Raw genomic sequence first — 26,546 nt, forward strand, 5'->3', positions numbered from 1 at the left:
CAGAGCGTGAGAAAAGAGATTACACATAACAAGAGAGCGAACGCTGCCACAAAGCATCTGGGCAAACTCATTCTGACATCTTTATATGTGATGCAAATATGTTCAAACGCGAGCAAGTTGATCCTGTTGTCCTTGACATTTTTTTTTCAGGGGACGCATGATTGAATAATGTAATTCCTCTCACATGCAATCAGTTACAGGCCGTATGAAGATGGTGTGCTTCTGCTGTTCAGCTCCTCTGGTAACTACACTTTAAATTGCTACGTTGCTTTATCATTTTGTGCTCGGCTTACATGGAATCCACCAACACACTATGACACAATAGGCATCATACTCACTCAGCAGTGCCATTGTGGTTTCATGTGATGAAAAGGTGTGTAAAACCTACTGGTGATGAAACCACCTTTAAGATAAGGATTGTATCTCACTCAATCAGTGTGAACAATAAACTACTTTTTCTGCAACCCTATAATAAGAAATAATGGAAAACAACCTCAATGCTAAGCCACTGATAAACTCTCACACAAAGAAGTGAAAACTACTAATCCACATTATCAGCACTCAAACCTATCCTCCGGGAACAATACATGACCTCTACTGCTTTCACCGGGAAGTGAAACTCCCGCAGTGGCACACAGTCAGTAAATGCATCAGTGCAAGACCACAACAAGGGACAAATGACAGATTCTGCAACATCAGGCTCTGAGTGCAGGCAGTCAAAGTCGCCACGTCTTTTTCTTTTTACCTTTGAACGCACCAGCATTTGACCGTCTGGAAATAAATAAAACGACAGCTGCCCCAAACAAAGTATAATCATCCCGATAATGTCAGAGCAACAGTTTCTGTTTTGTTTCATAAAAATATATTTCAAGCAGAAGTTGTTCAACTAAAGATGAATCGGCTTGCCATTACCTGCAGTCGTCTCTCAGCTCTCGGTCCGATTTCGACTCAAATCGCACGACTTGAAGTCTTTAAATTAACTTTTTTTTTATCCCGTTGCTTGCTTCTCCGGTTAATAAACACCTTTTGTTCGCAAACGTATTCCGCATTAATGTGCGCCTCCGCTTCATCCGCTCTGTGCGTTGCGGGAGTGAAAGTCGGTTATTAGTTTGTTTGCAGGTGTCGCTGAGTTGTTTCTCCACTCTGCAGCCTGGCTGGCTCCTCGTCTGGTCCCGCCCCCTCACACACACACACCGGGCTGCAGGACCGAAGCAGAAACATGAATAAGTTATATGTTCATATTATCCCAATACGTTTAATGTCACCTGTATGTAATGAGTCTATAGTGATATTACAGGCTTTATATGATATTTACATGTAAGCTTGCTGCAATTTTTGTAGGCTGCACTGGTGCTGTATGGTGTCTCTGCTTGTAAACAAAGAAGAAACAACTGTTTCATTGGTAGAAAGTACATTTACTCAAGTATTGTACTTGAGGCACTTGTACTTTACTTTCATACTACTTTATACATTTTCGCAGGAAATGTTGTACTCCGTTACATGTATTTTACAGCTTTATGGACATACAGTAGCACCTATGCTGCTAATACATTAATGCACCAATAATAATAATACAATAGTCCTTCATACATAATAATAAAACAGTCTGAGAGAGATGATTCTGCTTAATACTCAACTTTTGATAATCCATTTTGTTGATAATATCTTACTTCTGCACTTTAACTCAAGCAGAAGTTAATGCAGGACTTATACTTGTAAGTATTTTTACACCATGAGAAACATATCCAAGTACCTCTTCCACCACCACATTTTGATATTTCTGACTCAGGAAATGTCTGAGGTATTAATGTATGACACATATAGTCTATCTCAGAAGTGTATGGGTACTGTTATATCAGTGTGTGTTATTATTATCTCCTGTGTATTTATGCGGTCACAGCAAACAGACACATTCAGCCACTGCTTCCTGTCTGGACGACAAGACAATAATATGTGCTCGTGTCAGGTGTAATGTGTTTATTAAAGGGGTATTCCAGCAATTTAGTGTTGCACTTCCATAAAGTTAAGGAACTTTCAAAAGACGTGTTTTTTTCTTTTTATAAATGGTCACAATGGGAGCAGCAGTAGAACAAAAAATACCCAAGATTCCAAACTATTATCACACCAGACTATAAGGCTTTTGAATAAAGAAGTCAATTCTTTACCAATTAAAAGACACCATTAATTCAATACATGCAGGGCTTTTCTGCTACAGGCTTACTTGATCTGGTATGACCAGTAGTTTATGGTGGCAGATGTCTAAATGCAACCTTTAAATAGATATGTTCACTGTTTTAGCATTTACCATTATCACATATAGGCTCACTTTATGCAATCATCAGTTGCAAGCATTATTATTATTAGTATTAGTCATTAGTGACCTTATAGTATTTTCATAACTCTTAATATATCACCACATCAATTGTGTAAATACATTTGGTTCAGGGGGGAGACGCTGTTTCATATCAGTGTTCACAATGCATGATATCTACTGGATAGAATATTATGATGTCAGAATGTTATGATCACACACAGACGTTTGACAGTAACAGGAAGCGAGAGGAAGACTCTCCCACCCTTCCTGCTCCCAGACTTATCCCACCGACTGATAATGAGCAACAGATTAAACGGGTGGAATGAGGTCACGGCTGTAAAACAATACGGTCTTACGTTCAACACAGTCAGCAGTCTGAGTTAATGTTACAGTTTCAGCCCCGCACACAGTTGTCTCGCTTCATTGGGGAGAGATGGGAGGATTGTGTTTGGAAGAAGAAAAAACACTGTCATACTTGTAGTACATACAAGTGAGACTGTGGTGCCATCTGTTGGCAAAAATATATCAGAGAAGAAAAAGTGAATGAAGTTACAATACTGCCATCATGTGGAGGTTTTCCAGATAACACATGCATCATTAATATCCTTTGTTCTTAGAAATACGTCGCAAAGTGATATCTATGGAAGCCCATTCGCCAGCAAAAAAAATAAAAAATCCAACACCACTTTTGGTGCATCCATCTGTAATCATAACACTGACCAGATGTTTCCAGTTGCTATAGAAAGTCGAAATGATGAGATACTTTAACACAACAGTCATAGAAGCAGCTCTTCATAGGTTACCCTACATGTGACATATACATGGATTGTGAGTACATTGAAGACTTCTTTAAACGGGGCTTTACAACACATGAAATACTTCAATTGCTTGATGTTTCTCATGGATTGCACTGAGCAAACGCACCCTTGAATAGAATTTTAAGCAAGAAGCAGCTCTGGAGTGTAAAGAATAAAACCAATGTGGCTGAGGTGGCGACCTTCAATAAACAGCCACTGGAAACATCTGGGGGGTTTTTTCTTGTATTTTTTTTTTGCTGGCAGGAATGGGCTTCCATACACCAGAGATACTGCCATGCTTTAAAAAAAAAAAAAAAGGTTTATCAGCTATAGGTGGCAATTTAATCTCATGCTCCGCTCTGGTCAGAAAGCACTCATCAGTCCAGTCTCAGTTTGCCAAAATTCAAGAGACAAGAAGACATTTAACAGGAACCTCAATGCTTCCGCCTGCAGTGTGGAGAGTGTAAGAAGCCCTCAACAGTCCTATGATGACACAACACAGCACACCAGGTTAAAGAAACAAGCAGGAGGACATTTTACCATCCTAGTCTGTTCCATAAACAGGATGTCTGCACAGCCGTATCTACTTCCACACATCAGAACACATGTAATCCTTCAGGTTAGTCCTATTTTCCCCTCATTTAACCACTGTATACATCTCGTATACTGGACACAATGCAGCCGTAATACACATACAGTATAAACTGTGTTCTTCATTCGCTGCACTGGTTTAAAAAAAAGAGAAACCCAGAGGATGAAATGAAGACAAGAGGATTTTTGCTAAAGAGCATTAGTTTATTTTCCACAGGTTACTTCAGAAACAGGTAATTATGTACAAAATCTGGAATGTTGGATAAATGCATATCAATCATCATCTCACTGTGGCCATTTCCAGAGCAACCTTAGAAATACTAGCTATACATTAAAACGAGTGCCTCTGCATTGCAATTTATTGCTGGTTTTACAATCGCAAGTCACTAATGCCGTTAATTATTTTCTCAATTTTTTTTTGAAGAGTATTTACAATTTGATTAGTAAGGTCTAAAAACCACAGAAGACTGCTAAATAAATAAGATCAATACCGGAGCATAAGAAACCGACCCACATGAGTGGAGAGAAAGCGACATGTTTTATCTCCCTATAGATTGTCTACGATGTCCGACTGCACGTTTGTTGCCATGAATATAAAGTGACCGTTACCGCAGAAACGTTTCCCCCTAATCTCAGAAAGTTAACTGAACTCACCAACAAAATTAATACAAATAATAAAAACAACAATTCATCCGCGTAAAATACTAATTTCTGTGAGCAATTTGGGAAATGCACATTATTAATGTCATTGGCCTGTGAATAAAATGTACCAATTTTAGATTCAGTTTTAAAAATTAAGGGTACAGCTTCACTTAAAACAGTACTACTATTTCTACTTTAATTTTGTTAATTTTCACAGTGTTTTTATTTTGGTTAGACAGTGCCACAAGAATAAAATATGGGTCAATCGTAATTACACATGGGGACAGCAGATGACACAATCTACTGTAAACAAGTTGAGGAATGCCATTTTCTGAAACACTAGGACAAAATTATATATTGTACAAATAATTCAGTGGTTACAAATCCATTGTTTGAATTTATGGGGCCCTTACTTTGCGAATCGGATCATTTCCATTTATGTTTTTTTTTGGAAACACGTCTCACTGAAGAGTTATTTACCAGTGAATGAATATTAGGAGAGAATCTGAAGTGACAACGTTGTCTTTAAAAACACATTTTTCCTTCTGACAGTTCTTTGACAAACATTAGGAATGTTCTGAGATGCAGCTTCGACTGGATTATTTTGCAAAAATGAACATCAGGAGTTATGGTAATCTAAGCAAACGAACAGTAAAAAGCTCTCGGGCAAAGTGACGCAAACATTCACTTTTACACAATGCAGAGAAATCTTTGTTGTTGGTTTTGTTTAAGCACTGCCGTAGATATTTCCTGTGCTATTCCATCACAAGAAAAAAGATTCTTTCCACAATATAAAAATCATGTAAAATCATCAGTGACTATTAGAAGATTGTGTTAAAAAAATGCTGTCTGATGTCTTTTGAATGAAAATAAAGGCTTTAAATATTGCTTTTAAGCCATTATATGCTGCAAATGTCCTCAGAAGGTTGTGATATTGCTTGGGTTCCTGTTCAAACAGTTCAAGGTCTATGGCACTTGACAACTTGTTTCTCCCGACTCTACTCTCCGTACAGCAAAGACTAAAACAAAACAGAAACGACTGAGAAACTTCTCCAAAGGTGATGAGTAAAAAGCATGATAAAACATTTGTACAGACACAAAAGGCAAACTGTGGTCTTCTCCCATGTAAAAGATAAAACTGACAGATGTTGAAACCAAAGCAATCACTCGTTTCCCCCCAATGGCTGCCCGAAACATGAAGTGAAACGTTGACCTGTTCTTTCTTAAGTTGTCTCCTGCTTTTGCCTTCCGTCCACAATTTCCAAACCTGCTTTGGTTAACTAGCACAACCGCCAAATCTTTCTCCGCTTAAAAAGGAATAGTTCTGACATTTTGGGAAAACACGCGCATTCACTTTCTGGGAGGTAGTAGATCGACAGCTACCACTCTCATTGCTCGGGCTTCTCAACTCCGCCTGAAAGCATACAAGCGTATTTTGCAAAACGTTAAACTTTAGCTTTAAAACTAAATCTTCTGCCTGGCCAAACCAGATTAAGGCTGAGCAAACACATGCTACACCTTCTCCTCTCCCATTTCCCCCAGATATTTGAATTTCCTTTCCTTTCTCCATCCTCGTGAAATGATCCACGTGCAGAGTGCATTTCTCTCCAAGCTGTGATTCATTCACATTACGAAGGATTGTTTCCACACAGCACAGGTAACAGGTAGTGGTCCGGTTCGGTGATATGCAGAGCAGTCGCTGTGAGGACATTTGGGGGGACTGGGGACAGAAGCGTGCGCGCTGGAGGGTGTTCACAGGTTTATGGAAGCAGGGGTGGATGATCTCCTCTTCTCAACTCTTCGATCTTGCAAGAGAAATAAAAATAAAAAAATCTCTCCTTGAAAATCTAAATCAAAACACCTCCTTGATCTACATTCGTCTCCACACAAAAAGCACGTAACATTGTCCTCCATATAAGATCGCACGGCAGATCAGAAAATGGTTTCAACATCTCAAATTAGAAGTAAAAAAAAAGAAAAAGGCAAATTAGATGACAGGAGAGGGAATTCTGTCCCCAAGTGGTCAATTCATGTTGATCTGCAGAAATAAAACCCTATTTATGATAAAAGATTTATGAGTGTTGGACAAAATAAAAGATGATCTGTACAGAGACCACAGTAATTACTTGCATCAGAGCAGGTCATATCTTCAGCTTCTTTTGTATAAAAATATATATACCACAGTGATGGCCTTTTGAGGACTCGTACTTGCAGAGGTTCGCCTCCTTCTCACTTTAATCCACTACATTCAGTGGTTTTCCCCGTTTAATCAAGGCTATGAAGATCTCTACTATAAATAGTCCCAACAGGTCAGTCTCCTCTGCGTATAAAAATATGAGAGTCAACATAAATTTCTCTGTTCGTCTGGTGTACGTCCGCTTTCGGGGTCAGTTTCAGTTGAGTCTATGCTTGCGCTTCTCTTATGATGATCATATCCACAGTGTTTGGAAACGTCTTGAGGAGGGACACTGCATGCAGATGATCGATATTCACAAAGCTATATCCATTCACCTGGGAGAAGAGACAGAATTTGTGTTAATATATGGAGTCAAATCACAATGAACATTTATTTAACTAATCACAAAAAACATTGACATGTTTAGCTTTGTGATACTTTGTACAGACAGCAGAGTACCTGTAGGATTTTATCTCCAGGCTGAAGAATCATGGATGCCGGTCCTTCAGGTTGAACCCTTGTCACAAATATACCCTGAAATCATATACGATTGAAATATATTATTACACATATTAAGATTCGCTAAATTGTACGGATTATTTTCCTAAAGTGGGTGTACAATACCTACTTATAAGGTGTCCTTTAAAGGGATTGTTCAGATTATTTAAATGGGGGTTGTATGAGCTACTTATCCATAATCAGTGTACATTAGATGGCTGGTTGGCACTTCCCCAGTTTGGAGAAATAAGACAGTTGGAGTTACTGCACGGAATGGTAAATGGACTTGTCTTCTGACCAGTCAAAGCGCTTTTACACAACATGTCACTCACCCATTCACACCCATTCATACATGGATGGCAGGGGCCACCATCCGTCAGGGCTAGTTAACCATTCACACACCGATGGCACAGCCTTCAGGAGCAAGTTGGGATTAAGTGTCTTGCCCAAAGACAGCAGAAAAACGTATCTTAGACACATAAAAATACATTTTATCCAGCTATGCTTTCGTCAAAGTGACCAGACTCCTGCTAGTAGACTATTGCTGGTCTACTGCCGCCTCGATCGGTTAGTTTGTTTATGTTATTGTGCAATTTTAGTTAACTAATCCTTTAAAACACAGTACATGCCTTTATTATATATTGTATGGATTATTTTAAGCGGGCCTTTCTTCTAGGGGGCTAAAATACGGTTTGCTGCTGCCTCCGTTCACAGCGGTACATTGCTTTGCTTCTGTGCCGGTACTCCTCTCCGAACTATCCCTTTAAGTACGGTACCATGACAAATATAAACTTACATTGTCATCTGGTCGAAAGGGATTTCCCCGGCCGCCCACTCCTCCTGATATACTGAAACCCAGCTCTGGATTCTTCTCCACTTTCACACGGATCTGAAACACACCCACAGACTTTCATTAGCCATTAATTCACAGTCGTTTGCTGTTAATTACACCATTTTACAACATTAGTCTTGAAAATCCCCAGCAGGAGGTTAGGGATCAGATCGTTACGACCTAAGATTCAAAGACATAAATGTCCCTTAAAAGGCATAGTTCAACTTTTGGCAAGAAAGTAAATTATGTGTCATATTTGTCTGTTAAATATGAAGCTACAGCCAGCAGGTGGTTAGCTTAGCTTAGCATAAATACTGGAAACAAGGGGAAATAGTTAGCCTGGCTCTGTACAAAGTTAACAAAATCCCCCTACTAGCATCTCTAAAGTTCACTAATTCACTTTAACTGATGTGGTTGTTGGTTCCCCTTGTTTCCAATCTATATGCTAAGCTAACCAGCGCCTGGCTGTAGCTTCACATTTAACGGACAGATACGGGAGATTACTGATCTTCTCGTCAAACGTCGGCAAGAGAGGAAATAAACGCTTTCCCCAAAAATGTCCAATTATTCACCTCTTGCAGTGTGTCCTGCGGGGCGCGTGGGGGCCCCGGGGGCCCCGGGGGCTGATGGGAGACTTTGAGCATCAGGTAATCAATGAGCTGCTCTCTGGAAGGGTGGCGGGCCATGGGCGCCTGGCTCACCTGAGGACGAACAGAGGGGCCCATCTGACCGTTCATCAAAGGCACCTGGGAAACAAAAACACAGCGATGAGCACAACAAACGTCACCAATGCTCTGCAGCAAACAGTCTGTATGTATCAAACCTACTTTTCTGTGGTGATCCATGGTGTAGCTCTGCTGCCCTTGGGGAAACACATCATCCTGAAAGGGGAGAAAGTGATGATCATTAACATTGCGCCAAAACCTCACTCCACTGAACCTCATTAACAAAGGATCATAGACTAAACAGCCAATGAGATGCTGACGGGAACATTCTTCATGTCTGGTAATGGTATTAGGCAGTGATGTGTTGCTTTAGGAGGAGGTGAAAGGGACACATCTGATTAAAATGATGACGAACTGTGCTTCTATTTGACAGCATGTCATTCTGAATATTAGCTTGCTGGAGATGAAGTGAATCTTAAATGATAACAAGTAGGGAAGTGGTTACGCAACACTCTGAGACATCTCTAGGGGAACAAGCCATTTCTTTTCCTCCTCAACAGATTCTAATATCTACTTTCTAATCACTAGACAAACACCTCCGACCACTTACCTTTTTGCAAACACAGTTTTCATGCCCACAGACACAAAGTGAGAGGATATGAAGTGATTCTGAAGTGACCGAAAGTTGAAAGTGAAGATGATGAATGAGCAAAATAAAAAGATTTAAAGTGCAGTTAAAAAAGGAGGAAAGAAATCACGGTTGCTGAGATGCATTAAAATCACAGGATGCGAGTGTTGAGAGGTAACACACACACTGGGAGGGACGATGATTATGATGTTAAAGCACCTGGCAGGTTTAAAAAGGGGGTGATTTGTACCATACATGATATTATCTGATTTTTAACTTGGACTCAAATTAAGGTCGGTTTTCTTCATGACGAGATTGGCCTCACTAAAATAATAAAAGCAGGGTGACTCTTCGTCGTCAGTTGGATTCAGAGAAAATCTGAAAGTCACGAGACATACATTACAAGCCTCCCTTTGCAGAATAACAAGAGAAACATCTTCATTACATCGTGAATGAGATGTGGGAGATATACGCATAAGTTCAGTAATGAAGTCGATTTTAAATTATTTATAAATATGCTAAAAGCCGTTAACACAAAGTGGATGATGGTACAAAAAGGTAGTCCCCCTTTTAAACAAGTCAAACTGCATTAGCACTAAGAGCTACAGAACAAATTAGAATCCATCAATTTGTTCACTCAGAGAAGACATGAGTAGTCACACGTACTAGAAAGGGTCTGTGGTCGTGAGAAATCAGACATAAGGAGAGACATTATACTTTCACTTGCCGATAAAAAAAAAGACAAGTGAAAGGTTCTGAGGGTCGGTGATCACTTCTCAACTTCGAGAAGAGAAGGAAACAGACAGTTCTTATCTTCTAAAGGATGTGAAACTAGCAGGAAGTGGAAGCCCTGGCTCGGTATGAGCTGCAGCAGCCAACTTCGGGGTTCACACAGTACTCACACAGAAGCCCAGAGCTCCGTAGGGCTGTCCGTCCCTGGCACTAAAGACCAGAGACCCTTGGCTGGCATGCATATCCCTACAGCTGCCGTAGTGAGACCAGCTCAGCGGAGCGTTATTGGAATTATAGGAGCGAGACAGCGCATTCTGAACGGAGGGACGACACGGAACAACCAGAGCCGTGGCCATGCAATCCACCAAATGAGTGATGACATAAAAAGACACAACAAAAAGGTTTACGGCATATACAGACAAGCATGCAGTGAATCAGAAACATAGTGCATACTGCTGGGTTAGTAGGCTTTGATAAACTCCAGATTAAAGGGTCAATGCACCTAAATATGAAAGTGTATCCTTGTTGTGCTGCCTTGAAAGGATGATGGTATTCATACGGTTGGTCTTTTAAGTGTGATCTACGCGTCATAGGTTAACCTTTATTATTATTTTCTACTTTTTTACCTTTTCCATCTTCTTGGCCTCGATGTGCCGCATCACCTGGTCCCTCCAGTCAGCCGGCACCCTTCCTGCCCCGACTCCTCCTTCCAGCAGCGAGTGCTCGGACCTGGCGTTGGGCCTCTTGCTCGGGCTGCCTTGCTGGTAGTTGAAATCGCTGACGGACATGGTCCTCTCCGAGAGCTCGTGGGGCAGCGGCCTGGAGCTGACGGGCCGGGAAGCTCCGGGGACGTCGATGCTGTAGGTGCGGGCCGACAGGGGCCTCTGCATGGCGTGGCTCATTGCCAGCGGCCCCCTCGCGAGGGTGTGGATGTCCCTGTACGTCATGTAGTCCCCTTCAGGCACCTGTATGCGCCTCGGGTCGCCCATGGAGGTTATGGAGGCTGTGGAGGCCGAGCTGCTTTGCCTCTGCAGAGTGCTGCTTCTGCCCTGGCCTCCAGTAGAATGAAGTCTATCCTTAGTCCACATGTCCCCAGAGGGTTTGGGAGCCATGGGAGGCCCCCTTTGCTGGGGCAGTAGAGGGTACGGAGGTGCTTGATTACGGTTGGAGTAGTTGGTGTTGGCTAGTGAGTGTGGAGGAGGAGGAGGAGGGAGGTAACCTTGGTGCTCTGGGGGCATGGGTGTCCTCTGGGACCAGAGGCCCTCTTTAGGCATGCCACTGCTTGCATACTGTATATTGTACTGAGGGGGAGGGATGCCCATGGCCATGCTGGAGGAGACCGGATATCTGCTGGTGCTGGCAGGGGGCTGAGAGGAGGAGAGCAGGTCTGAGGAAGACGCAGAGGAGCCGGGGTAGATCTGGAGACTCTGGTCGCTGAGTAACTGACTGGCGGACTTGCTCCGGACGATGCTCTGGCCCTGAGCCCCCGGGCCGGCCCCGGCCATCCTGGTCATTCCCGCCGCGTCATAGGAGTCATCATCCCCGTCGAAAGAGTACAGCTTCAGGCCTCCCGCTTCTATGTTGCTGACGCTGTGAGACTTCGACACCTGCGGGGGATGGCACCTTTTATCCGGAGACAGTTCCTCTGTGCTGCGAGACAGAGACATGTCACTGCAGGCTGTCACGCCTGTCGAGGCCACATGTGCGGCCTCCACTCTCATCGCTTGGCTTTTGTTCCCCAGACTATTGATGCAGTCGCCGGCCTGCTGGTTTCCATTCAGAAAATGCTCCTCCATGTTGTCGTTGCCAAAACCCTGCTTGCCGTCCAAGTCCTGGGTTACCGAACCGTTCTTGGTTTTGTCCACCTCATCCAGCTGAACCATGTTGTCCGTTGGCAACTTGGACACGTTCATGTTGATCTGGTCCCACTTGGTGTAGGATTCTCCCATGCCGTTGTTAAATCGCTTCTCGATGAAGGCCAGCCTGGCTTCCAATGACAGTTCGTAGTCGCCCATTTTATCTGGCGGAGTCTGCTGGGTTTTCAAAAGGGCCTGGAGGGACGTCTCAGAGCCGTTACCATTATGGAGGAGAGGGGTGCTGTCTTTAGGCTGGTTCATGTTCTCATCCTCTTGCCTTAAACAAAGAAGGAGGTATACGTCAGGTTTTGTACCAACAACACGAGGAAGACTCTCCTTTGTACTCTACGTTAAAAAGGTTCAGGAAAGATACAAACCGGCTTTTTGGTAGGAAGGGCATCTTCGCCTCTCTCTCGGGGGTGCACAGGGAGTTGTCCTGACTGCTGTCTGTGGTCAGAGACACCGAGTCAGACATGCGTGACGGCGACGAACAGTTACTGTTGTTCTGGTTGCTGTTGGCCACTGTGTCATCCAGCAAAGAGTCGGCGTCATCTGTTAACCAGAAACATCACTGTCAGCGTATTGCACATAAACACCGTCACTTTAAATATTGTATTTTAGTCACTCAATAAAAGCGTTTACCTTTTTTGTCCTTACTCAAAGTCACTACTTTAGGCTGGTTGATGGAGATCTCAATAAGAGGGGGTCTCATCTCTGCAATTTTCATCTCCTCCTCTTCATCAGACAGCTCGTCAGAATCCTGAAGGCAAAAGCAACAATATTCTTAAAGTGGCCTTTTTCAGTTTAAAAACGTCATAATGTGCTTGCTGTTTGAAATAATTACCAGTGTGTCCTCGTGGTTCATCATAGAGCCCCCCGAGGGTTTCAGAGGGACTTTCTGAGCGCTGTAAGACTCTGATGTGTCTTTTGATTCTGTTGCGGAGGGGTTGTGGGAAAATGTGTTGTGGGTGGATATTTGGGACTCCAAGTCGGACGCCGTGCCATTAGGATAGGGAGCCTCTATCACCTGCACAACAAACAGTACAGATGCTTTATTCATCGAAAAGCGTTCCTTCGCTTGCTTGTAGAATATGCAGTTTGTGAAGGAGGAACTAAAGGGGAACCAAGATTTTAAATAAGTAATATGTAAGATGTGTCATTTGGCTGAAGCTGACCTTAACTCCCACGTCCTGCACTCCGATGTGGTTCCTCTCAATAGGTTTTGCATCCTTCCCCGACTCGTCGCTCGACTCGTCCTCCTTAAGCCTGTGAGCCACAGACTGGGCCGTCTTCACCATGTTCTTCAGCTCGTCTGGGTATGGTGTAGGATAGCGCTTCAGGTTTCCCTCCTGGAACAGGACAAATACCCACAAACTTACCACTAAAATCATCTAGTAGCAGTTTCAGAAGTGGAACTAGGGGGGGGGGGGGGGGGTAAAATGTCAGTGTTGAATGGGAAATACATGGAGAATGAGGTGCATTCAACCACACACATTTCCCATGGACACAATGGCACTAATGTTGCATCTGTTAGGCAACTTCCTTCATCTTTAGTAATGATGTTTTGGTTTGAGACAATATTTTCTTGACATTAACGTAGAAAATGGGACAGGAGGCACATTTTACATGAAAATAGCCACATCCAGGTGAAGACTGATGCAAAACTAATATTTGTGATCGCACACATAGTCACCATGGTCATTTCTTATTCTTTTCCCACTTATGTGAACAACTGTTTTGACACTAACCCTCGGGGGTGTTTCTCTCTCGTCCTTGTCCTCGTCACACTCAAAGGCCACCTGAGCTCGCTGCTTGCGCTGCTCCTCCCAGAGAGCTGGGTTGAAGCTCTCAGAGTCAGAGTTGGGGATGTCTGAAATAAAAGCAGACACCAGGAAAAGGAGGATTTGTTAGTTTAGTCAGTCACCCCCATTGTGTTTAACTCATACAAGTCTGACTTTGACCACAAGATGGCGCAAAGTCTACATGAGGCATGCCAATAAAGTGAAGGAGATGTGGAGGAACTTGAAATGTAGGAGTTAACCCCTTACTCAAACCGAACCATTCGACGCATTAAGAATTCATGCTACTTGGAATTGTGACGATAATAAACTGACATAAAAATAAAAGATAGATTTTCTATTCTAGCAGGATTTGCCGCTAACTTTATCATGAATCAATCTGTGTAGTAGCATCTTACATTGGTGATCTGACACTTACTGCAAGTATCAACTGGAACAAATCTGAAACTTGACCAAAAACATCAGTGTGCAAATATATCCCATCCAGTTTTTTATTTTTAAAGAAGTTATTTTGGTACAATGTAACTTGATGCCGTCATTTAAGCTTGCCGCGTGAAAGGTGTGAATCAGTCCGTGTGGTTTCCTGTGTTAAAAAGCTCTTTAGCGACACATAGATACTCTGTGTACACAACACACTTGCTAAATTGTATTTACATTTTGATTATAAGTCGATAGATGTGACCTACAATAGTTGAGAGCAGACCATATCAAGACCTGTTGTCTACAATACAACACACCGTACCAGAGTCCGTCAATGCAGAGGGGATAACATGAGTCACCTGGTGTGTGTGTGTGGCCTTCGTAAAACATAATTATTGCAGTAAGGCCATGACTTATTCCAGCTCCTCAGGAAAGACACGAGGAAACAAATAAAGCTCTTTTGGAAAAACTCCCAGCAGATAACTGTGGAAAATGGCATGAAGCAGATAGCTGGGAGATATCGAATAGAGGACAGAACATACAGTCGCTTTGTATGTCGACATTTTCTGGTGGCGCACCACAACACTGGCATTGTCGCAGAAATCAAGCCGCTGACTCAATACCATTTAGTTTAGACGCGCAGATCTTGAACCACTAATTACTCTAAAGCTAAGATGCAACCGGGTCAGCACAAGCCGTCTGGTGTAACAGGAGACCAAGCCAAACGAACAGATGCTTGCCAAGAAGAAGAGGACTAGTGTTTCTTCTGCAGCTTTTGTCTCCGATAACAAGGTCCCTCATAAAATATGAATATAGGAATCCTTGCAGGCCATCTGTAAGACTGCAACGGCAAAGGTAGTAGATGTTAAGTCAAGGCGGTGCCTGAGAATTTTGCATGAAAATACGTGTGATCATATTAGTCATACGAGTTCTAGGAATTCTAAGATGATCTGGTAGTACTTCCTGATTGTCGAGCTTAAATATTTGGTATACAGCTGCTAAGAAACATTCTCAGATTGAACCACATTCAATGCCTCTTTTATGTTCTGTGATGATTACTCTTGATGAGTGCACAGTACTCACAGTCCTCGGTCCTGGTTTGCTGGGGGAACATGTAGTTGGTCAGCACAGTCTTGTGCGTCTCTGGGTCCTCCTCTTTCTGGAGAGGGATCAGGGGCTTTGACTGTGGGAGACAAAAAAAAGAAGAAGGTTTGAGCGTGCTATCTGCAATCAACAGCGTCCTGGAGTTCCCTGGGCCTCGCTTTGACATGGCAAGAGGTGAACTGGGCTGCAACATTCATACTTGCGACAAACCCCAAAGTTGCACCAAGAATTTCCTACAGTTCTTTACGCCTGAGTTTCTTCCTCTAATCTAAACAACCCACTGACCTCACTTTGACTGAGACACTTCCTGTCAACTGCTCCTTGAGGAAGCTGGTTTAAGCTTCATCAATGTCCCCTTGGCCCCATCACCATCACCCAACAGTATACCGTGCATCTCAGTACTGCTGCAGTATTTGACTCTCTTCATTTCTGTCCCGCCAACACAACAGGTGCTGCACTCCTGATTATAAGTAAGACATTTCGTATCTATGATCGTATTTATACACGTAGCGCCTTCATAGTGTCGCAAAGTGTTTTACAAGTCAATAAACACTCCAGACTCCATTAAAAGACGGTCGACATTGATGGACCTCATGTCTACAGGAAGGCTGTTTTGAGAGCCTGGAGGTAAAGCTCTAGGTCCACAGAGTCTCATCAACATATCAGCCAGGTTTGATATACCAAGTGATAGTAGTATTGGTGTATTTGTCAGCGTATAACGGAGGAGAAAGTGAGTTATAGAAATGTTTTCGGAACAGTGTCACCGTTCTATAGTTTGTCCCCCAGAAAGGTACATTTCAACTCTCAAATATCAACATTGGTACCGATTTAAACGTCCTGTATCTGTCTGGCTGTATCCGGTAATTCATACGTTAAAAATCAGTTCCTGCCCCTACGTTTGCTCAGCTCGTTTCTCTGAGAACTTAAGACGTTCAGGAGGTTTTTACAAGAAGTGAAAATATCCACAGAAGTCTCCTCGTCTCCAAAACAAGTGAACCCGGTGATCAAAACCAGTAAAAACACTGAATAAAGCAGTTTCACATCAAAAAGCTGTGTTTCTCTGATGCTGTTCAGCAAACACAGGACGTCCCGGAGCTGTCGTTAACATTTGCTCAGCTTGTTCTTCTGATGACTTTAGATCCATACATCCGATGAATAGAATCCCTTCATCTGGTTAAAACGTATAGTTAAAAACGAGCTATAAAGTTGTAAAAATGTGGCTTAAAACTTGATCAAGAGTCAGTTTATGACAGCTTCTGGGAGAAAACCTCAACACTGACACGTCATGGAGATACGTTGACATTAAATGCGACCAAATAAAACGGACCAGTTGAAACATTTGCAATAATATAAGTACACAACTCACTATTTAAACATGTTTATGTGGAAAAGGCATTTTAACAGCTAGGATGAGAAAAATCAATTGATTTTAGAATGCGGTGACAGTCAACAGACTGGATCAATGCTCCTGCAGCATCTCCAACATCACTTTGCGTACATTCAGACTCCTCTGCAAAGCTTCATACTAGACGTTGAAGAACTCCTTTCCCATACAAAGCTACACTTCTATGACAAAGTGGGACTCAAAGCCACTTCCTGACACATGAGCCGAGCAGACTCAAACGTTTCCACCTCTGATAGGCTTATCTTTGTGTTCTGTCGAGGGCCAACTTAGCCAAGGCAGACGTCCAAACTTCAAGCAACACAACGTGTCCGGTAACCTTGATCTCTCCACATCTGCTTTACTTCAGGCTATTTGCACAAACTATCCGTCTGTCATTCAGATCTGTGTCATACGACCCCTTCGGGGGTTTTTGACTGGCTCGTCTAGATTACCGTTCTGTTAGTATATAGTAAGTATTGATGTAAGTATAACATTTTCTGACATTCATTGGGATCCTTCTACACTTAAAGGTTTACGGTGTCGCTGTCTGACCTGCACTGCCATTTGGCATGTTTAGATCAAATGTCTTGGAAGTGGTTAACTAAATTTTGGATGTGTTTTCCTGTCAGCACCTTGCTGGATTCATTTACAGCTGACTGCTGTGGCGAGTCACGCAACCCCACTGCCATTACAACATCTATAGAACACATCACACGTCTGACAGCTCGGAACTCAGGAGCACCTTTTGTAAAAAACCTTATACTTGTGATATATATATATATATATATACACACACACAACACATGTGGACTTACCTGGTTTTCAGACAGCCACATTGCAGTCATCTGGTTCAGTTTAGTGAAACTGTAGGGGAGATTCCTCAACCTGCAGAGGAACAAAATGAAAACGCACAGGGACTCAGTCAGCTTGATGCACCTGTGCCTCAACATTCATGTGTGAGGGTTCCGCTGTAAAGTGTTGCTCAAGCCACCTGTCAAGTGTTTTTGGGTCGTGGCCAAAGTTAGTCAGTGTATTTGGCAAAGAGCAGACACCAGAAGTGGAAACCCCCCTGATTAAAACCTCAATCAGGCCTTAGCATCCAAAACAGCCCATTTTCATTCTGACCAGAATTAAGACTCTAAATCAATCACAATGCTGCAGGACAGCCTTTCAAAATGCAACATAGATATCTATATATAGATAGATAGATTTGTTTTATTGATTTTGTAATGATTAATTGATTTGTCAATTAAAACAGATTTAATTTCCAACGATAACAGAGAAAAGGGCCAGAGCACGATTGGAATTTTCTGCTTTTTCTATGTTGCAATAATTCAAAATACACGTAAAAACAACAATGACTGTTGTCCTTAAACTTGATGCTTCTTCTGAGTGAGTACGGTCAGTCTTGACTCACTTGTTGTTGCTGAGATTGATGACTTTGAGCTTCTGCATGTCGCCCATTTCCTCAGGCAAAGACTCCAGCTTGTTGGAATGCAGGAACAGCACAGTTGCGTTCTTCCAGCTGCCCATCTGTGAAGTGGCGGAAACCATGAGAGCCATGAGCCAACGAGGCTAGCTGCTGTTACAGATGAGCAGACTGGCTTGCCACACCATTTAACACGAGCTCCACACGCACGCACGCACACACACACACACACACACACACACACACACACACACACACACACACACACACACACACACACACACACACACACACACACACACACACACACACACACACACACACACACACACACACAAACACACACACACACACACACACACACACACACACACACTCACCTCGGGGGGAAGCAGGGTGAGGAAGTTGTGATCTGCAGCAAAGGTGCGGATGCTGACACACTGGCCGATGGTGGAGGGCAAGGCTTCGATCTCATTAAAACTGCAGTCCAGCTCATCCAGAGATGTCAGTCTGAGGCACAGAGGAGGAAGATAGGAGGCCTTTAATCATGTGGAACTTCAGTGATTTTAGTAGTGTACTTCCAGATGGTTGGATAAAAAAAAAAAAAAAAAAGATCAAAGTCGCAGCATTTGAGTCCAAGATATCCCGACCTTTAATCCCTAGTATGGGTCAAATAGCTGACGCGCCCGTTGGTTTGTTACACAGACCACTGCTCTAGCAGCCAGTTGCTCCTCGCAGGAGGCTGAATGGTTTGGACACAAACGCAGCACATGAAGCCTGAGAAAATGGATTTTTATGTGATCTCTTGGATCCAGCTGCCGTGCAGGTAATGGGGTCAAGTGCCACTAATCCATAACGCCACTCAATAGCATCTTCTTTTATTAAACTCTTCCCTATCTGGTGAACGCCCACATCTTCCAAACTCCACATGCCCAGTTTGTAACGCAGGTTTTCTGCTCGTCTCCACGTCCACGCCAAGTTAAACGAGATTTCTCCACCCAAGACGTTATGGAACCTTTTTTCACACGCCAAGTAGCACTTCTTATGACAAGTAAACTGAATGTGATGAGTACAAATCGGTGGAATGTCTCTTTAATTCTGCTACAGAAGACTTCGTCAAAGATTTGGCGGTAAAATAAGGACTAAATATTTACTGGGCAGCATGACACTGTGAAATGCTTTCTAATTGCTCTGTAATAACACAATTTGATTTATTTATTTATCCCCAAACCCTCAAATATACAAAGACAAGGAATGGCCTTCAAATGTCTTTAAACAAGAACTAAGATCAACTCGTGTTCACACCATCTACTGTCACAATATGTTATGGTTAAAGTGAGACACTTTTAGACACTGATGCACCTTAAAGGCTTCATGGGACATGATCTAAAGGAGCAACGTTTCAAACTGAACGACCATGCTGACACAGAAGTGCCGAGCAGCTGGAGCTTTCTGCTGAATGAAAAATGCAAACGCACTCCGGGGATTCAGATGAATGCAAAACGAGTACGACTCGCTGGAGAGCTACTGCGAACATTCAAACAACAACTGGACTGAATAAAATCAGTTAAAGGAAAAAAGAAAAAAACAAATCAGCTTGCTTAAAATAAAATCCTTGCATGGGATTATGATAAACCATAGGCTTTGTCACATAATCTGTGTTAAACTACACAAGGAAAAAAACATTCTACATATGGGACCATTGACAGCGTTTCTCCGCTGCGGATGAAGAACAGCACTGAACAGCTGCAGGAGCAATAGCCGATGTAGATTTGTCTCCCTAATGGATGTAGGAGTGGACGGATTAAAGAAGCCCTATCTTTGTGATTCAGCGTCAGGATGTTCAGCGGCTGATGACTGCTGGCTTCACCTGTCTGCTGCAGACAATACCGGCCCGAGTACGGCTACGGCTGATTCAATCAGCGGTGTATTGGAGGGTCATCTGGCTGAGATTACAATCGACCGCTCCACAGCGAAGCAAACCTCAAACCCATGAATCAGTACGGCAGACTCAGAACCATGACATTCAATTATTATCATTCATAATTCATAATCACGGGCGTAATCGAGTTACTCGACATCATCAGCATTAGACCAAAACAAATAAAGCATCAGCACACATTATGTTTTAATGGGAATATCTGATTCATCCAGACAGACGTTTTTTTATGCGCTCAGGGGACGGCAGATGAAACCAGCACGATAATCCACTGATCTGAGGGTTTTATTCTGCCGATATTAAAGCTATGGCCGTTACACTCACCCTCCGACCGAGTCTGGCAAGTAGATCAGCTGGTTCTCATCCACCTTCAGTGCAGTCAGTTTCTTCAGTGAGCCTACAGTAAGAGGAAACGACAGACAGAGGATGAGAGCTCAGGGCAGATATTGATCATGACTTGCTGTTGCACCACATAGAGGAGTATCCATTACATCACTTAATTGGATTAATTCATACTGTCACCAATACTATAATCAGTTTAGTCGTAATCAACCCAGACTGCACGGTATTATGCATCTGGATTCCTCTGATCTAATTAGCATAGTAATCACATATGAACATTACTGATTAGCAAGTAATTAAACATATCTACATCATATCCTGAAAGGTCTATATATGGGAGATACATGTGAAGCTGGATGAGAGTCAGATTGTTCACAATTTGACACGAAACTCAAACTACGAACAGTTATGGCCGCTAGTGATGGAGACAGAAAACTAATGCTGCTTTCATTAGTTTGTATCCATTTAATAAATATAATACAAATGTCAATGAACGGATACAGGAATGAGAAATGCATAATTGACTTTTTATTTTCTCAAATTTGTCATCCGTGTGTGCTGTAATCGTTACCGATGGAGCCTGGCAGCTGTGTGAGGGCGTTGTTGGAGAGCAGCAGGTCCTGCAGACTCTCGCAGCCGCAGATTTGCTCGTCTACCATCTCCAGGTTGTTCTTGGACACATCCAGGTACACCAGCTGTTTTAGCATCCCCAGCATCTGGATTAATAAAAAAGGGACACACAATAAATACACAGACTTTTCACTGATATCTTATTATCCAGGGATTAGGCAGTTGTGTTGGGGGAACAGAGACACAGTGGATTGAAACAATCCACAAAACATCCTCAGCAGTGAGGCAAAGGAGCGAGGAGAATCCCAGACCCGAGACCATCTCACGGTTGGTTGAATCATTGCATTTCATTTAAAGTAAAAACACACAGTTGCTGTACTAAATTGTGGTTTATATTCCCGACAGACGTCACTGCATATATAAAAGGCCAGACTGTGATTACAGCTGATGCTGTTGAAATGCTGGCAGACGACATAATGTTTTAATTATGACCCAGTTACAAACAAGCTGGTCATTCGGATGGAAAAAAATTAACCTTATGTAACACATTCTGACTATGAAAACATCATTATAAATGAGTTGTGTTCATGGGAGAGAATGACTTCACAGCTGCAGATTTCTGTAACTACTATTGTGACATCTGCAAACCCCAAAAGAAGTCTGCATTGTTTTCTGTGAGAGCTGTCTGGTGTTCACCAGGCAAGAGAATCTTTTCTAAACTGCGGCTCCTTCGCCGCTGTATTTTCAAAGAGCTCAAAGTCTGATGCAAACTGACTGCAGTTTATTTTGATGCAGATTTAAGCAGACGCGTAGACTTAAAATCAAGGGGAATAATCTCGAGGTGATGTTCTGGGGCACAGCAGCCTCTCAAAATGTGTCGAGGATTGACTGTAAATTATACCCCAGGTAAGAACGTCAGTCTGTTCCCGTCTATCCACAGCTCCTTGATTCCAGTCAGCTGCTCCAACACCTCAGGCTGCAGATGCAAAGAGGAGAAAGGAGGTTAAAAGTTACAGATGTGTGTATAAGAGTGTTTAAGACAAGTGTGTGCACGTGTGCGTGTGACAGGATGAAGAGCTTAGCTCGTAAACAAGCTCAAAAATAAATCATACGGACAGTTATTCATTCAGCTGTGATTATTGTGTATTAGTGAACGCCATCTTCCAGTGATACAAAAAACAGGGCTTCAATTTCAAAAATGAAGGGGAAGGAAAGGGAAGAGACTAAAAAGGAAGGAGGAGGCGAGGTCACCGCCAGAAAGGTAGAGAGCCCTGGGCATCGACAGGCCGACTGACAGATACTCACCACTTCAGTGAACTCATTACTCCCCAGGTCCAGCCTCTCCAGCTGCGTGAGCTTCTGCATGCTTCTGTAGACACACGGGACAGACAGGGCAGAGAGATCTTAAACTCAACGTGAAAAGTCAGCCAGGATTATAAGTAATGTGTACCCTTAAAGAAAAAAAAGGAAGCCAAAAGAAAAATCTGTCAATTTCCCGGTTATGTTTTGGATAGCAATGCATGCTCTGCCTTTGCTCTTTTCACTGAATTATGCCACGAGAAAATAAATACCTTTAACAGCTCAGGCGTGACAGAAATATGCTTTAAATAATGGAAAATGTGACGTATGCTAGCCCTAAGCCTCGCTGCAGAGTTCTCTCTCTCTCCACATCCAGGTCACAGTCTCACATTCTCTGCTACACTGTAAACACGCAGATACAAACCAGGACTATTCTACCGCTGATGCACTTTACCATATTTAGCTGATTACCAGTGACAGAACATTAGGGGAGAAATATTCTTATAAAAATGTTTATTTCGCATTCTGCGTAAATATCGCTCCATTCCACAAAATACTGACAAGACACGGCAGCAGCGTATAGTAGCAATCACAGAATATACTAAATATATTTTAAACCGATATCACACCGGCTAAGACTCAAAATAAACACACAGTTCAGTTTTATGGTCCTTTACGGAAGACAATTCCTATGAACTAGTCATAAAACACACTGGGGTCAATAGTTTCAATTGCATAATTCTGGCACGATGAAGTATTGCGACACACATACGAGGCGAGATCAGGACGACAAAGAGTGGTTTCAAATCTGACATTTCCTGAGAGTGCATCGCAAAAAAACAAAAAGCAAGAGAGACTATGACTGGAGATGAAATGGAGATGTGCAGAGTTCTGTTTGGGAACAGACATAATGATCCGTTCACAACGGGGATGAACTGTGTTTCCTTAAAGTGAGACCCCGGCACAGGAATGGAGAGCAGAGGCCCACCGACTCTACGGCGGACTGGAGTCCGTTTTCTTTCTCGGTGCTCCTCGTAAAATGAGAACGTTAAGACAGACGGCAAAAATTGTAAAGATGATTTAAGCGGCTTGGTGATTTTTCTAATACTTGGTGCAATATGAACACATTAATCATGTTGATGTCCTTCGGCATTAGCCAGCTTTATCCCATTCTTGCATCAAAAGCTGGCAAGAACACCAGAGAACCCCCCCCCCCCCCCCCACCACCCCCCCATGTGAGCTGAGAGGGGTAAGAATGAGCTGTGCTGGCTCATCTAGAGAGTGATAAAAGACATTTAAAAAAAAAAACACATTTATGGCCCCAAGTTGTGAGGAACACAGCACCGTTCTTTAGAATACAGGGAATCATTTGGTTAATGCATGTGCTTGGTGTGAGAAAAGAGGCTGCACATTCTATGCGAGAGCTCTGCAAAGACTTCAACTGCGCCGCCTTTGTGCACGCACACATTTGTTTACATCTCTGAAATGCTTGCGTGTTGCTCTGGCAACGTTCCCGATCATTAGTCCTTTCCTTTTGTCAGGGCTCCAGCCTTTAACAGGTCTGGCCTCCGTCACGTAAACACGGCGAGCGGAGAGGATCCGCTCCGAGCTGCAGCGCTGCACTTTATTGCACCAGCTGGCCCGTCAGTTTGGTCAGTGAAAAATAAGAAAAAGGGGAAAGTGAGTGGAAACTCAGCCGGATGGAGGAAGGATATAAAAAAGGAAAATAGGGAAATACGGGTTTCCTAAGAAATTGGGAAGGGCGTGAAATGAAATGATACGGCGCGTGACGCACGAGAGGAGACAGAAAGAGAGAGTAACTTCCCATCACAATCACCTGGAGCTTTCTCGAATATCCGTGGGACATTTAAGTCTCCCGGCGGCACGGTAACCTTCTCAAACGGTGAAATAACCCTCACCACTGTGTCTCAGTGGAGGATTATAAAAACCTGCCACAGCAAGCAGCCAAGCAAAAGGGGGCTCTTACGTAACACCGTGGAATTTAACGCTACCGTTGGGAGGTATGGGGAGCGAATCTTCGGTTTAAGAACAGAGGCGGAAAGGAGGACACAGCAGACACATTGCAGAGGTTGTGAGAGGAAGGAGACAGTGAGGAAGTAAAAAATACCTTCAAACAAGTCATGACACAGACGTGACTCTTGCGTGACACTGCTCCACTATTTAGTCAATAAAACGTTTGGCAAACGTGAAGCAAAAACAAGACTTACTTTGGCAACATCTTTAACTGGTTCTCCCTCAGCTCCAAGATCTGTAGTTTAGTCAACCTGCAACCAAGTAAACAGACAATGACATAATCATTAATTACAATACTTTTTATATTATACTATCTAACACCTTCATACCGCAGTAACCTTTATTTACCTTAACTACATGAGTTTGTCTAGAATTACGTAGTACTAAACTAGGCTGATCATACAGAAAGCAAAAAGTACGTTCAAGGGGAAAAGTGGGTTTTTAAAAAGGAAAGCAGCATCAGTGAGAGGAAATATTGAGCAACTCACAACCACATGTTTAGTGTAAGCACAAAGCTCAACATCTTTTGTGTAAAGTACAAACAATTAGAGCACGACTGATCCTCCTGGTTTGATGAAACAACCATGTCTTAAGATAAAACAAAAGAATAAGTCTCATCATTCAGGATCGGGATCCGGACACTAAATGCTGAGTCAAGTAAGCCAAAACAACAACTTGACATGAGGCATACAACAAAAAGGTCTTTTTTTTAAATCCCAGGTGTTATTTCACAGCCAAAAAGCTGGTTAAACGGGTTTTCTTGGCCACTTTGGGGCGGCAGAAACAAGTTGACACTGACATCACCTTTTAAGCTGTTAGTGAACAGAATGGTTTACACCTCTAGCAGTTACTTAGCAACATTAATATTAATGTGGAGTTTCTGGTGATCACTGGATGACTGTAAGTCCAATACTCCCCTCTCTTTTAGCTCAGATTGTGGTCTCCTGAGGGAAATATCTGTCTCTTTAGCTGCCAAAGACTCTCGCTAATCATGTCTGTCTGTCGTTTGGTGCTGAGCAGGTAGTGCACAGCGGGATTTTACTGTGCCTGTGCGATGCTATGAGAGCTATACCATGGATAGCTAAACAATTCTCCGTAGGTTCATCACTACGAGCATCCCTTCACATCGTCTCATTGTTTTCACAATGTCATTTGATACACAAAGCATACAGTTAATACCACAGTGTACAGTTTGTGTTTGAGTTTTTCTGTTCAGAAACGAGCTGATCCGGATCCAATCCGAGAGAACACACTGACCTGCCAAAGCTGGCTGGTAAGAACTCCAGAAAGGCATCGTTCAGGTAGAGCTGCGTCAGACTCAGGAGCTGCGTGAAACCATCTGGGAGCCTGGCAAAGAACACACGGGAACAGGAATCGCATCACTCACACAAAGCTGCTGCGATGCCAGAACATACTCCACAGGAAACCAAAATGGGAGTTAATTAAGGCTGTTTATTCCAGGCAGTACTCACTTGGATATGGGATTCACGCTGGCTTCTACAATAGTTAGAACTTTGCAATTCTTGATGTTTTCCGGAAACTCCTGGATACCTAGAGGGAAAACGGCAAAACAACCGCTCACCAACAATTCAACAGCTACATTTTATTACCACCGACACCCAAACAAATGAGGGATTTCTCGCGTCTAGTCGGAGAAGCTTTGCGAGTGTCAAACACAGGTGGATTGTGAGCACGAGCAGGAAGGCTCTGTGTCTGAATTGTGGGTGCTGAAGATACATTAAGAGTGTCTCTGCACCTTTCCTCTCTAAACAACCACAGAGACGAGCGCTCGAGGTGACATAATGAAAGAGCAGGACAGGAAGACGAAGAAGAAGGGGAGAAAAAAAAGAACGATCACCGAGCGATAGTCTGCAAGTTCTCATGAAACAATCCACCGAGTGTGAACTGCAAGAAAAGGGGACGTGACCCAGTCTAAAGGATTATTTCAACCCACTTTGTTTTGTGTCCACAACACTTAGCACAGAGTGCTTTGTGAAGAAGGTTAAGCTACTTTTAATGTCAACACGGCGCACACGCGCGCGGCTCTGGTTCATGAAACCACCACCACATCCTTCAGCCTTTGTTTGAGCTAGTCTGTCTCCGCACTCATTCATTTCTATTAGAACTAGCCTTTTTTTAACATTTGGTTTTGCTGAGCGTGCACGCTCCTTTTCTGTTCTCGTTATCTTCAAGGCTATACGGCGGCGATGATGATCAACCATCTTATGCGGCAACCTGCAGTGAGCTTAACAACAATATCAGACAGTGATGCTAATGTGAAAATACTGACACGTTTGAAGCAAAACACTTTGTGAGGAATATGCAACAGGCTGTCAGGAAATTACTGACATTTTCTTTCTTAAATGGCACAGTCACCTGATGAGCTGAGGCATTAGAACAGAGTCATGTCGAGCCTTCAGACACTTCAGTCTGCAGTCCTTTCTTCTTCTAAATAAGCAACATTGACGGCGGAAAGTTTTCATCAAACGGGCAGA

The 26,546-nt window shown here is 43.0% G+C and overlaps 1 protein-coding gene across 2 annotated transcripts in view; it reads right to left on the reverse strand.

Annotated features, from left to right (window-relative positions):
- Positions 1–3,894: 3,894 nt before the first annotated feature.
- The window catches only part of erbin (erbb2 interacting protein), a 46,361-nt gene continuing 23,709 nt past the window's right edge, over positions 3,895–26,546 (reverse strand). The window contains exons 5-27 of one of the 2 annotated variants that reach the window (XM_079179008.1): positions 25,524–25,602; positions 25,309–25,398; positions 24,246–24,302; positions 22,024–22,087; positions 21,620–21,694; positions 20,720–20,864; positions 20,131–20,203; positions 18,248–18,377; positions 17,856–17,971; positions 17,254–17,323; positions 15,034–15,133; positions 13,480–13,601; positions 12,907–13,080; positions 12,576–12,758; positions 12,374–12,491; positions 12,109–12,283; positions 10,502–12,008; positions 10,046–10,189; positions 8,678–8,731; positions 8,423–8,596; positions 7,815–7,907; positions 6,980–7,054; positions 3,895–6,855 (exon numbers count right to left, since the gene is read on the reverse strand). In XM_079179008.1, coding sequence (XP_079035134.1) covers positions 6,748–6,855; positions 6,980–7,054; positions 7,815–7,907; positions 8,423–8,596; positions 8,678–8,731; positions 10,046–10,189; positions 10,502–12,008; positions 12,109–12,283; positions 12,374–12,491; positions 12,576–12,758; positions 12,907–13,080; positions 13,480–13,601; positions 15,034–15,133; positions 17,254–17,323; positions 17,856–17,971; positions 18,248–18,377; positions 20,131–20,203; positions 20,720–20,864; positions 21,620–21,694; positions 22,024–22,087; positions 24,246–24,302; positions 25,309–25,398; positions 25,524–25,602 — 3,926 coding nt within the window. In that variant the 3' untranslated portion in view covers positions 3,895–6,747. The remainder of the gene's footprint in view (positions 6,856–6,979; positions 7,055–7,814; positions 7,908–8,422; positions 8,597–8,677; positions 8,732–10,045; positions 10,190–10,501; positions 12,009–12,108; positions 12,284–12,373; positions 12,492–12,575; positions 12,759–12,906; positions 13,081–13,479; positions 13,602–15,033; positions 15,134–17,253; positions 17,324–17,855; positions 17,972–18,247; positions 18,378–20,130; positions 20,204–20,719; positions 20,865–21,619; positions 21,695–22,023; positions 22,088–24,245; positions 24,303–25,308; positions 25,399–25,523; positions 25,603–26,546) is intronic. The other variant, XM_079179009.1, reaches the window with a different exon arrangement.

This window comes from Pholis gunnellus, assembly GCF_910591455.1.
Source record: "Pholis gunnellus genome assembly, chromosome: 18".
NCBI lineage: Eukaryota > Metazoa > Chordata > Actinopteri > Perciformes > Pholidae > Pholis > Pholis gunnellus.